Raw genomic sequence first — 13,705 nt, forward strand, 5'->3', positions numbered from 1 at the left:
TTGATTTCATTGCATTAATTAGATCTCCTCTCAATAGGAGAATATATAGAGATACAATTACATGATCACCATATATGGTAATGACTCACATAAAATATGGAAACTACACCTAGAGATATTACATTCTATATCACATGTGGAGCCAATCCTAACTTGCCATACTTGGACGATTCTAACTTACTATTCTTGTGAAGATTTGATATCACATGTGAGACCGATTGCAACTTGCTATGTTGGAGAGATTTTATTTCATATGTGATATGTTCCAACTTCATGAGAGAAAGACCAGAATACCCTTAACACACCCCCTCAAGGTGGAGATTCCGGCACGCGAATCTTCAGCTTGTCTCAAATAAACTTGAATCGGGCAGTACCCAAAGGCTTAGTGAACGTGTCGGCCAGCTGGTCCTTGGTAGAAATAAATTGCACTTGGAGCTGGCGTTTGGCAACCCGGTCTCGCACGAAGTGGAAATCGATTTCCACATGCTTCGTGCGAGCATGGAAAACCGGGTTCGCAGAGAGATAAGTAGCCCCTATGTTGTCACACCATAGGATCGGTGGACCTTTCAATGGAAACCCCAGCTCGCAGAAGAGAGATTCTAACCAAATAAGCTCGGCTGCTGCATCAGCCAGCGATTTGTACTCCGCCTCAGTGGATGAGTGCGCCACGGTGCGTTGTTTTCTTGATGTCCAAGATATAAGATTATTTCCAAGAAAAATAGCAAAGCCGCCAGTGGACTTGCGATCAGTGCTATCCCCAGCCCAGTCTGCATCAGAGAAGGCCTGTAGAGAGTATGAGGAACACCTTGCAAACAAAAGTCCATGTGTCCACATATCCTTTAAATAATGCAGGATGCGCTTAACCAATTGCCAGTGCTCAACCGTGGGTGAGTGCATGTATTGACACGCCCTGTTCACCGAGAAAGCCACATCAGGGTGTGTCAGGGTCACATACTGAAGTGCCTCAACGATGGAACGATACTCAGTGGGATTCGGCATGGCTGCACCCCTTGAGTCAGATGGGATCTTAGTGCTGGACATGGGTGTTGACACAGATTTGCAGTTATCCATTCCAGCTCTATGTAGCAAATCAGAAATATAACGCGCCTGACACAATAGCAACCCTTTTTGAATGGGGCTGCACTTCAATCCCTAAGAAAAAGTGTAACAGGCCCAAATCCTTTATTGAGAACTCAGTAGAAAGCTGTTGAAGAAGAGAGCGAACTTCAGCCTGATCATTGCCTGTAATCAAAATATCATCCACATAAATTAAAATATAGCAAACCTGGCGTCCTTGACGAAGAACAAAAAGAGATGTATCTATCTTGGACCCCACAAATCCAAGCTGAATAAAAAATTCGGTAAGACGTTGGAACCACTCTCTTGGTGCCTGCTTGAGACCATAAAGCGAACGCTCAAGCTTGCAGACATGGTTAGGTCGATTGGGATCAACAAAACCTGGAGGTTGTGTCATGTACACCTCCTCTTCAAGGCGGCCATGAAGAAAGGCATTGTGGACGTCCAACTGACATATCTGCCAACCCTGCGATACGGCTATGGAGATAACACTGCGAATGGTTGTGGGCTTGACTACTGGGCTGAACGTTTCCCCATAGTCAAGCCCCTGCTGTTGATGGAACCCCTTCGCAACCAGCCTTGCCTTATAACGTTCTAAGCTCCCATCCGCCTTCCTCTTGATCCGGAATACCCACTTGCACCCTGTTAAATTTTGGTGGGATGCAGGGGGTACCAATTTCCATGTGCCATTCTTCAATAATGCATTAAACTCCTCGGACATTGCTGTTCGCCATTCCGCACTCTTCGAGGCCTGCGTGTAACAAGTAGGCTCAACCAAAGCATTAGAATCAGTAGTAGCAATATAAGCACCAGATCGATGAGTAATACGGCCAGTGGAAGCATAGATGTCCTGAAGAGGTCGGTATTTGGCAGGGGGGAAGGCGGTGAGGCTGGTGGTGACGGGCTTGGCCGGGGAGATGAGCTCGGTGGTGATGTAGGTGGGCTGGGCTGTGGAGAACGGTTTTGTGATGCTATGATTGGGCTGGGCTGTGGAGATGGATTAGGTGATGGTGGCAGCGGTATAGGTGATGGTATGGTGTTGTGGTGTGGTAAGGGTGCACCAATGGAAGATACACGAACATGTGCTACTCCCCACGGCAAAGAAGAAGAAGAAGCTGCAGGTGGTGCACCAAGAATAGACTCAGTGAAAGGAAAAACTTGTTCATCAAAACGAACATGCCGGGCAATAATGAATTTGCCTGTAGAAGGATTGAAACAACGGTAAGCATAATGAAATGTACTATAACCCAAAAAAACACAAGGAGCAGAACGAAAATCCATCTTATGACTGTTATAAGGACGGAGATGAGGAAAACAATGGCACCCAAAAACACGGAAAAATTTGTAATCAGGTACCCTATGATAAACCAACTGATATGGAGAAAGAGAATTTATGACTGAGGACGGCATTCGGTTGATGAGAAAGACAGCCGTTTCAAAAGCAAAATGCCAATATAACTGAGGAACACCACTCTGTGCAAGGAGTGTAAGCCCTGTCTCAACTATGTGATGGTGACGGCGCTCAACACTCCCTTGCTGTTCATGGGTGTGGGGTGCAGATAACCGATGTGTAATACCCAATTGCTGGAAAAATTTTGGAAGGGTACGAAATTCCCCACCTCAATCGGTCTAGATAGATTTAACTTTGCGTTCAAAAATACGTTCAACCTTGGATTTAAAGTGCATAAAAACATTGAACACATCAGATTTGCGCACAAGGGGGTAAAACCAGATATATTTGGAATGATCATCAATAAAAATAATATAATATCTGTGTCCATTACAAGAAGCAGTGGGAGAAGGCCCCCAAACATCACTAAAGACAAGATCTAAAGGAAATAAACTACGGCTGCCAGTAACAGGTAATGTCAATCTACTAGCTTTTCCCAACTAGCATGCACTACACAAAGAATTCAAACGAGAAGAAACAAAGTGCAAATTATTAGAATGAAGCATAAAGCGTAAAAGGCGCTCATGCGGATGACCCAGACGACGATGCCAGAGATCAAGAGAACTGGAAAAGGCAGTGTTTGCAGAAGGAGAAGAAGACACAGAAAGCTCATAGAGACCTCCCTTACTTGGTCCGGACAGCAGTATTGACTTGGTGACCTGATCCTTCACAAGAAAGTGAGACGGGTGAAACTCAAAATAGACATTATTATCCTTTGCAAATTTATGAACAGAAAGAAGCCTTTTATTAATGTCAGGAACATGAAGAATATTATGTAAAGACAAAGAACGATTGGATGGAGTAGGAATGGAAGAATGACCAAGATGAGAGATGTGCAACCCCTTACCATCACCAACATGAAGCTGATCCGTACCATTATAATCATCGTACTGAGAGAACCCATGAAGATCAGGTGCCACGTGATGTGTAGCACCGGAATCGGGATACCAAGGTAGGGAATTATTGTTCGGTGGTGTAGGCAGCAATGGTGGGTTGGGTTGTGGGTATGGAGGGACAGTGGTGGAATAGGAATAATTGGCCATGGGAAATTGGCTAGATGGGTGATAGGGTTGGTTCATGGGGTTGGAGTAGGGTTGTTGCTGCCTTTAGAAGCATCGATTGGTGCTATGGTTTGTGCGCCTACAAATAGTGCACCAGAAACGACCATAAGAGTGGCCACCACGTCCACCGCGGTTAGCCGGGGCTGAAACAGAGTCAGAAGGTGAAGCAGTTCGTTGAGCATTATTCGCAGATGGCCAGCTTGCTTAAGAACGATCCATTGAGGAACTCATGGCTGAGAAGCATCGCGTGCAAGTCATCATATTCAATAGGATCCGTCCGAGTAAGGAGAGAAGAAACCATTGGACGGAAGTCAGGCTTTAATCCTCTAAAAATATGCAAGTTGAACTGGGTGGGACGCAGAGGTTGTCCCGAGGCAGCAAGCTCTGCAGCAATTGCTTTCGCTCGCTGTAAGAACTGTGAAATTGACTCATCCGGCTTTTGTTCCAGGTCTTGAAGGGCCATAGACAAGGACATAATACGGCTCTCTAAAGGAGCGGAGAAAGCAGTAGAAAGTGTGGTCCATATGTCTCTGCTAGTTCGTTTGCCAAGCCCCAAAGAGAACACCTCATCGGAAAGAGATGCAAGGAGAAGACTTCGTATCATGGAGTCCTGCCGACGCCAGTGAGTTGCTGCAGATGGCTCGGTTGGACAGGTGAGGGTGCCATCGACATGACCAAAGAGGCCTAATCCATCTAGAAACGGCTCCACTTGAGTTTGCCAATAAAGAAAATTCTTTGAAGTTAATTTGATAGAGATATAGTGATGTGCGTTGGGGAAGGAGGGAAGGTTGGGCACCTCGGTAGAGGAGGAGAGTGCCCCAACCACCATAGAAGAGAGAGCTCCTTCCGTAATTGAAAAAAAAAATTTAGAGAATAGAGAAGCTCGTTGGAGTTGAGGCTCTGATTACCATGTTGGAGTTCAAACTTTGATTTCATTGCATTAATTTGATCTCCTCTCAATAGGAGAATATATAGAGATACAATTACATGATCACCATCTATGGTAATGACTCACATAAAATATGGAAACTACACCTAGAGATATTACATTCTATATCACATGTGGAGCCAATCCTAACTTGCCATACTTGGACGATTCTAACTTACTATTCTTGTGAAGATTTGATATCACATGTGAGACCGATTGCAACCTGCTATTTTGGAGAGATTTTATATCATATGTGATATGTTCCAACTTCATGAGAGAAAGACCGGAATACCCTTACACTTCTCATTGTTACATCCATTATATTCTCTTTTAGAATGCTTACATGTGTCAATGATTACAATCATCTATGGTGACTATGTGGCCTTGGAAATCTTCCAGTTCAACATTACTATCTACTTGCATTTGCTGTATACCACCTTATGGTCTACCTCTTCAAGTTTTATGGGATTGGGTTTTATATTGTTTGATTTTCAATACGAATCATGTTTCAACTTCTATAACTGCAGTTTTATTACTTTAGTTGAATGTTTGTGGTACTAAGTATTGCAATGACTGGACTGTTCTAGGTTCACCCAGCAGAATATTCTGAGAGTATACCCAAAGGGTATACGTGTTAATTCGTCAAATTATAATCCACTAATTGCGTGGATGCATGGAGCTCAAATGGTGGCCTTTAATATGCAGGTTAGATAACTCCCCCCCCCCCTCCTCTTTTGAACTAGATTTTTAAAAATTAAAAAAAAAATTGTATTTTGACATGCTATGTTATTAGATGATGGTGTGCACAGTCCTAACTTTCATTCCTGACTTGTCTCCTGAGATTGTGTTATATGTTATGGGATGACCACATGTACAAAAAGAGTTTCATATGGTATATTGCACAATGCAATTCCTGACTGGGCGTCCCTAGGCCTTCGGTGAATATGACCATACCACCTTAACCGACTCTCTCATGAGAAGCTCCGAGAGAGTCGTTTAAGGTGGTATGGTCATATTCAACGGAGGCCTAGGGACGCCCCAGTAAGGAGGAGTGATATGATTCCGATTGAAGGCGCTAAAAAGCTAGGGGTAGACCTAAAATGACCATAGGAGAAGTGATGAGGAAGGACATGCATAGTCTAGGTCTTGTACCAAATATGACCTCGGACAGAGTCTATTGGAGGGCAAGGATCCATGTCGCAAACCCCATTTAGCTGAGTTTCTCCCGACGTGTTGGGCTGTGCCTCTTTCTCTTACTATCTTTCATCTTCCATTTTTCATTTTTCTATTTATTTCCCCTTTTTCATTTGTCTTTTTTTTTCTTTTTTCATTTCTCATCTCTTTCCCCATCCCTCTTTTCCCATCTTTTCTTTCCCTTTTTTGGTCAGAACTCTGTTTTCTCTACTTTGTTTTGTTTGGATCCACATGTAGCCAACCCCATTAAGTTGGGATAAGGCCGAGTTTGTTGTTGTTGTTTTGCAATTCCTGTCTATCATTGTTATGGTCTTCCAGTCCCTTCACATCTATCTGATTAATTTATACTCTGATGGATTTCTACTAAAGCCTTTTCTTTTGGCACTGATTGATCATGTCTCGACTCTCGAGATTCATGACAGCCAATGATCAGCTATACAATTATAGCATCTGGGTATTATGGGACCTTGCAATTACAAATTAGAATGCATGTTTGGTGTTTCCAGAAGTGTCAATGAGGTTGGGCAGCATTCTACCGGATAGCATTAGCGGTCTAGTTGTTGTATACAGTAATGCTATGTTGGTAGACCTATCATGATGGCATGCTACATGTTTGGCATTGGGAGTTTTCGGACAATAGGTTTCCAGTGCAGTTGAATCAAAATATTGGGCTCTATTGTCATGAGTGGAGAAATTCCTTACGAGACCTAGGATGCATATTAACCAGAAAAAAAACTGCAAAATCCTTCCTCCCTAACGAGGTTACTGGAGCTAAAAATTTCTGTTACCTGGACACTGTGGAATATGAGCTGCATGTGCTTGCCATTTAAATTTTAAGATTCCAGATTGATGCCATCCTCTTATTCAGGTGATATAGGTAAGCAGAGTATCTTTTTTAGCAGATGAGCATTTTGGTCGATGATACTGTGACACAACCTAGGAAACTCTCTAAACAGTCGGATTGCTCTCTCATGTACTATTGCAATTATTATTTCTAAGACTTGTCATAATGCCAAGTGGTATAATACAATCATCAATATCAAGTAATAACTAATTCTCTTTGCCCCTTGGGCTTGATAATTTTAGCACTCCTCAACCAAAAAAAAAACAAAATGGAAGACAATCTCCTGGATTGAAATGAGAAAATCTTGGTCTATTCTTCATCCTTACCTTCCATTGGTTTCAGCCTGGAGAAATGATTGCTTCTAAATTTGCATGTGCCCACCAATGTGGGGATTTTCTTCACAGGGATATGGCAGGTCACTCTGGTTGATGCATGGAATGTTCAGAGCAAATGGAGGCTGTGGCTATGTAAAAAAACCTGATTTTCTATTAAAAGCTGGTCCGAATAATGAGGTTTTCGATCCTAAAGTAAAGTTGCCAGTTAAGAAAACCTTGAAGGTGAGTCAAAACTTGATTGGGTTTTTGAAATTTGTGTCCCTTATTCTTTCCCACTTAGCTGATCTGATTTGAGTGCTATTGTTGCTAAACAGGTGAAAGTATATATGGGGGACGGATGGTATATGGATTTTCCTCACACTCATTTTGATATATACTCCCCTCCGGACTTTTATACTAGGGTAAGATTATGTAATGTTGTGTTGGTTAGAAACTTGGATCTTTTGCCAAGTGGGTCTTTATGTCTGTTTGTTTCAATGAGTTGTCTTTGATTACTCCAACTAAACACTATACACTCTTCCGAGTTGCATGCCTGTTCTAGTTTCTCATCATAATCTCCATTAGTATTTGAAATGTAATTTTCTTATAATGTTACCCTTCCAATCCGCCTCTTTTTTTTTAATGTAATCCTCTCGAATCCGTTTATCAACCCTAATTTATGTATGGTTTTAGAACATGGGTCCTATAACACAGGATTAGGGTTTTCTTCCTTCTCCTACACAGCCCCCACTCTGACCCTGCTCTTTCTCTCCCTTCCCTCCCCCCCCAAAAAAAAAAAAAAAAAAAAAAAGACTGATATGGTGGTGACTGAGTTTCATTTATTGATCTTTCTTGATTGATTTCTTTATTTTTTTAAAATTTTTTGACATTGTTCAGATCTTGCTTTATTTATTTCAACCATTAGTTTTTCCTGTTTACGTTTTATGCTGAAAATGATTTTAGACTGTCTGGTGTTTTTTTTTTTTTTGGAAACTCTTATTCCATGTTTCAGGATGTGTATGTTATAAAGTGCTGTCAGTGCCCTAGGTCTTTGGCATCTCTGAAGGGCGAAAGTTGTGCCGGTACATGATTAGCATAGTCTATGAGTGCAAGTGCTAACTCAAAACATGTTTTGCCTATTAAAGAAAAGGGTGCAGTATAACATTCTGAGATGCATTGTCCATTTGAAATGTGTTTTAAGATTGGGCAAGAGAGAAGTTAGATTCATTGGTTTGTGGTCATTTGGTAGCATTGATAAATAATACGGATGGGCCCACTATTTGATTGGTATCATCCGTGGTATCTTTCCTGCCGAAATTAGCATGGAATGAAAGTCCAAATCAACCACTTCATAATATTCTTTATGTTGTCAGAAACACTCCAGTAAAAATTAATACTCTTGCCTATAAAACAATATCCCTTGTTGTACCAATACAATGGTGGCTTCTCTCAAGCATATGTACCACCATCACCAGTACATAGGCCTGGTGGATATACATTTTTACTTAAATGAACTGCCAAACTAGCTTAATTTGTGAAACTATACATAGAAAGTTTAGGAGGCTGATCATCTGCCTGCAGGTTGGGATTGCTGGGGTCCCGGCTGATACAACAATGAAGAAGACAAAGACAATCGAGGATGATTGGACACCAACTTGGGATGAGGAGTTTGAATTCCCTTTGACTGTTCCAGAGCTGGCTTTGCTTCGAATTGAAGTGCACGAGTATGACATGACTGAGAAAGATGACTTTGGGGGCCAAACATGTTTACCCGTGTCAGAGTTGAGGACAGGGATCCGAGCAGTTCCACTTCATAACCGCAAGGGAGAGAAGTACAACAATGTAAAGCTTCTTATGCACTTTGAGTTTGCTTGAGATCTCTCCTGTGATGTTTTCAAAGGTTGGGTGTGATAATGCCATGACCATGCTATGTTGTGTATGTATTGTTTTTTTTTTGGGGGGGGTTTTTTTTTGGATGGGTATGTTTTGTATATATTGTATATTCATTAGCCACTACAAAGGTACTTGTTTGCATCAGTACTCGAGTGTTGTGTATTGCAAAAGAAGGATGTTTTTTTTTTTTTTTTTGGGTCCTCTAAATCTTCATTCAGTGCTATCTGTGTTTCACTTTTCTGCTTTGTTTTTTTGGTTGGGGGGGGGGGGTGGTTTGGTGTAGGTTTTGGTTTGGGTTTGGATTAATGACAATCACAGGTGAGGTGGATAATGAGAATTACGCTTCATTACAGCACTAGCAAACAGTACATCAGTAAGTCACCATACAAGAGACCAGAATGAAGAGTAACCCTCCCACACACGATTTCAAGGAGGCTCCATGGACTCAGCCTATTCACATACATGAAGCTCAAATTTAAGAACTTAGCCGTCCTCATTGCAATTTGTACTGTAATGTCTCTCTTGTAGCAGATGCTTCATTGTCACAAGAAGGGATGCTGCCTTCAAAAGCTTCTCTAAGCAAAGCCCATTGACATCTCTTGTGTTCTTGTCGAATGCTCCTATCACTGTTTTGGTGTCTATAAACTCCATCTCAGGAGCCTACCAAGTAGATTGCGAGACAACAGTTAGCTCAAGTCTATGATGAAGAGTTCATGTCATTGTAGATTTGAAGAAATGACAAAACTCAAGACACTGTTTTTACAATTTTATCTTTAGGGAGGTAGTTTTCTGTCCGGGAGTGCTGAGAATCAGCTGCCATGTTTCATTTTTGTGTGAGGTGACAAGAAGAATTTGGATGGCATGCCCAATAGTATTGAGGATTGACCATCACTCCTTTGATTCCCTGCGGGACCATGGTTTTAGGTATCAGGATTGGATCTGTTGTAGCTGATACTGATACTTGATCGATATTGTATCCGTGGAATCGAAATAGAGGACAAAATAGTTTAAAAAATAAAAAATTTGCATCAGTATCTTCACCGGAAAAAGAAAAGGATAAAAGTGCCTGATCTGATTCAATTCAGCCGAATCCATATCGATATTGATGCTTTGACGGTGATCGATGCCAGTCCCATACCATGCACCAAAACTCTAGGTGGGCTCTGAGGAACTTGATTACTTACGAAAGACGATTTTGTACAAAAGGAAAAGGTTAATCAACTTTTGTGACCACAAAATGGCGAATAATACACAACACACTCACACACACCCGATGTGGGACTAAAACTATGCGGCCATCACAATGTTTTTTCAGTATTTTCAGATCAAACACTTTTGTTCTTGAAGATGTTGATATGGATTTTTTTAAAAAAAAAAATTTTAACTATTTTGTCGTTTGTTTCGATTCCACCGATACAGTATCGAATAGGTATCAGTATCTGCTACAACCGATCCAATCCTGATACCTAAAACCATGGTCCCATCGGGAATCAAAGTAGTGAACTAGTGACGGAAATCTTCAATACTATTGGGCATGCCGTCCAAATTCTTGTTGTCACCTCACACAAAAATGAAACTTGGTAGCTTATTCCCGTTACTTATTGCATAAGTTGGACATAGCATCTCTATCTAAATAATGAATCAATAGTTCCCCATAATGCCAATGTAGGAGGAATCTCCTACACCACACCAATGGTAGTGCATAGAACAGTATCATCGGTAGGGAGTCTACAATGGTCAAGGAGAAAAGAGATAATTAATTTAAAAAAAAAAAGAAAAAGAAAAGGAAATGCTTCCTGCCTAGGAGCGGAGGGTGCAGTTGCACCTCCCTCTCTCTCTCCTCAATAGGAAATGACCTCTCTGCCTCGAGGAAAGAGAAAGAGAGGGATCTTTATCCCTTACAATTCCCTGCCCAGTCTAGTTCCCCTAGTGCCCCTAACAAGGGAGGGGGGGGTGCAGACCATTCCACCCCTGCCACACTCTGCCCGGGTGGTAAAAATGTTTATGAATTACACAAGTCCGTTGTGAAATCTATATTGTCTATCTATTTGTATGATTGTATCACATGGAAGGGTAATGTGGTAATTCCAATCATTAAATATTCAGGCAATGATTTGGATTAACTATATGTCAAAAATTCAAACTCAACCATTTATTCCTTTTCAAAAAGTTTCATTTTTTGTATGGATCTGAAGTGTTGTTTTTTTGTTTTGTGGTAGACAGATCTGAAGCTTTAAATTGCTACTTTTTTTTATTCTATCGGTACTGAAACTTAAAATATGAATGAAGGACCTTGCGGTCTATTTATTCAGAAAATTTTCAGCCCATCTAAACTGCCATAGAAATATTTTTGGACACAAGACAAGACTTTATTTTATGATGACTAACTTGTAATTAAATAAATAGAGTGAATTTGTACTGAATCCACAAGTATCCAAATTTGTGTCGGTTTAAGCAAATTTTGAATCAAATTTGTATCCTAAGTATATTTGATGGAATTTCGATACACATAAAAATTACAATATATTGAAGTGAATATATCAATATCCGAATCCATATTCAATTAACATCAGAATACCAAAGGGTATCCAAATTTATATCTTATATAAATTAAGATATAAAGACATGAATAAATAGATATGAATCATAATAGAATCTAGATTTTTATCTATCCATTTATATTAAATAGACATGAAAGGGTTTGCCACTAGGGTTAGGGTTCGCTAATAAGTAGCATCTCTATGTCTATTTCTCTCTTCCTCACAGGAAATGATATTGTTGCCTTCCAATGTACAGTATAATTCTATCGTACCTCATTGGGTTGTTCCTTTATGTCGCTTGTTGAGAGAATCCCTCTCCTTACATTATATATACCATGGAAGCCTATACTCCATTATGACAAAAATTACTAGGGGAAAAAGAACTGTGTGGAGGGTGGGAGGGGAGGGGAGGTGGGGGGGGGGGGTGTTGTGCCCAAACACAGAAGGGGAGAAATGACCAACCCACCCCTCATGAAATTCAGGAAATTGCCCCCATGGTTCTTCGACATGCGTGTAGGGGCCATGCTCCTCACCCGAAACACTTCGTAGGTTAAGGTTTTTTTATTTTTATTTTTGAGACACAAGAAAGAGGGATTATATTTAGGGAGAGGGTTCTCTGAGCACGCCATATATAGAAGTCCACCTATAAGGTTAGGGGTGTCAATAAAGCCCGGCTGGCCCGAACCCGCCCAAACCCGCCCTGAGCCCAGCCAGGACCAGACCCTGATTTTTCAACCCTAAGGGCGGGTTTGGGTTTAGTTATAGTCTGGCCCTGGCAGGGTCGGGTCGGGTCAGGGTTTAGATCCTGGGCTTAGCCCGGCCCGGCCCAACCCGAACCTGTATTAATTATAAGTATATAATATTGCATATATATATATATATATATATATATATATATATATATATATATATTGGTCTAATATTTATTTATATATATAGCCTAATAAAAAAATTAAAAAGCAAAAGACAAAAAAAGCCCTAAAGGCACATGGGATTACAGACAAAATCAGAGTCAGGGTCAGGGTCAATCAGGGCCAACCCGACCTTGCCCGACCCTATCAGGGTCAATCAGGGCCGGGTTGGGTCAGGAAAAACCCTGGTAGGGTCGGGACTGGGTTGAGGGTTTCTTGGCCCTGGCAGGGTTGGGTCGGGTCAGGGTTTAGGTTAAGGCCTCTAGGGTTGGGTTAGGGTTTAGGGCAGGCCCGGCCCAACCCGACCCATTGACACCCCTATATAAGGTGTAGTATTTATGCAAAAAAAAGGTGTAGTAAAACAGAATCGTATATTGGAAGGCAGCAAGTACATTTCATCTGAGGATGAGAGAGATAGACATACCTGATAGTGTACCCTACATCAGAGGCTCAATGAACTTTTTCGCTTATATTTAACTCTTCAATTCTCTACCAAAAAAAAAACTCTTCAATTCTCTAACCTCCCCGGCCCCCTCTCATCTCGATGAAGGACAGTGATCCCGGATTGGGATCCTCTCCAGCGAGCCCTCCGCCCAGGGAGTGCCCAGTGAGGCATCCAATGGCAAGGCTGTTGGACCAGCACACGAATGTGCGCTTGCGTAAGGCCCGATGTGCATCCCAGCACACACCCAACAGCCCAGTCCTTGGATGCCTCACTAGGCACTCCCTGGGTGATGGGTTTGCAGGAGTGGAGCTGGATCCAATGATCCCATGTCCTGCAACCTAGGGTACCACCAACTATACTAAGTTACCACCTGTTGCGTCAAGAAATCGCTCAACGGTCCTTCGAGTACCGTAACTTGCAAAAGACCCTGGGTGACAAAGGAGAACCGGTGTGGTTCTGGCCTAGGACTCTCCGATGCCTAAGTTAGATCTCTCTGAGTAAACAGATGAATAGTAGCATTCAATATGAGTTAAGATCCCCCTTGATGGGGCTGTGTACCTTGCCTTTTATAGTAGCGCATGACGGTGTGGAGAGTCCCAGTCGATGTAGAGTGTTTGCCGTAGGTGATAGAGTCCTTGAGTAGCAGGGCTTATCCTTGATAGGTTGTCTTTCCATGAGACGTGGTGTCACGGTAGACCTAGTAGTCGTCTTCCTGTAAGAAGTAGTGTCCTGATAGACTTAGCATCCTTGGTGGATAGACCTCATCTACGTGGTAGGTGAGGTTCCTAGTATATGAGTCCGTTCAGATTACGTGACTCGATAGGTGGTGGCCTAGAGTCCTTGGTGATGTGGTCTGTGTCTTGTTGATAGCGGTGGTTACTGCTGTGCTCGAAGGAGACTGTGCCTGGGGATGACGTGTTCGAGGGAGCTGCCGTCCAAGGGGGTTGGCGCCCAAGGAGGTCCACACCCCAAGGGGGGTTGGCACCCAGGGAGGTCCGCGCCCCTAAGGGGGTTAGCGCCCAAGGGTGGCCGCGCCCGATGGGGTTGC

At 42.1% G+C, this 13,705-nt stretch overlaps 1 protein-coding gene across 2 annotated transcripts in view; it reads left to right on the top strand.

The window, feature by feature from the left end:
- The window catches only part of LOC122671254 (phosphoinositide phospholipase C 2-like), a 46,290-nt gene extending 37,459 nt beyond the window's left edge, over positions 1-8,831 (top strand). For both annotated transcript variants that reach the window (XM_043868378.1, XM_043868379.1), the window contains exons 6-9: positions 5,104-5,221; positions 6,959-7,111; positions 7,204-7,290; positions 8,450-8,831. In XM_043868378.1, coding sequence (XP_043724313.1) covers positions 5,104-5,221; positions 6,959-7,111; positions 7,204-7,290; positions 8,450-8,743 — 652 coding nt within the window. In that variant the 3' untranslated portion in view covers positions 8,744-8,831. The remainder of the gene's footprint in view (positions 1-5,103; positions 5,222-6,958; positions 7,112-7,203; positions 7,291-8,449) is intronic.
- Positions 8,832-13,705: the final 4,874 nt, after the last annotated feature.

The sequence above is a fragment of the Telopea speciosissima genome, chromosome 8 (genome assembly GCF_018873765.1).
Source record: "Telopea speciosissima isolate NSW1024214 ecotype Mountain lineage chromosome 8, Tspe_v1, whole genome shotgun sequence".
Classification (NCBI taxonomy): Eukaryota; Viridiplantae; Streptophyta; class Magnoliopsida; order Proteales; family Proteaceae; genus Telopea; species Telopea speciosissima.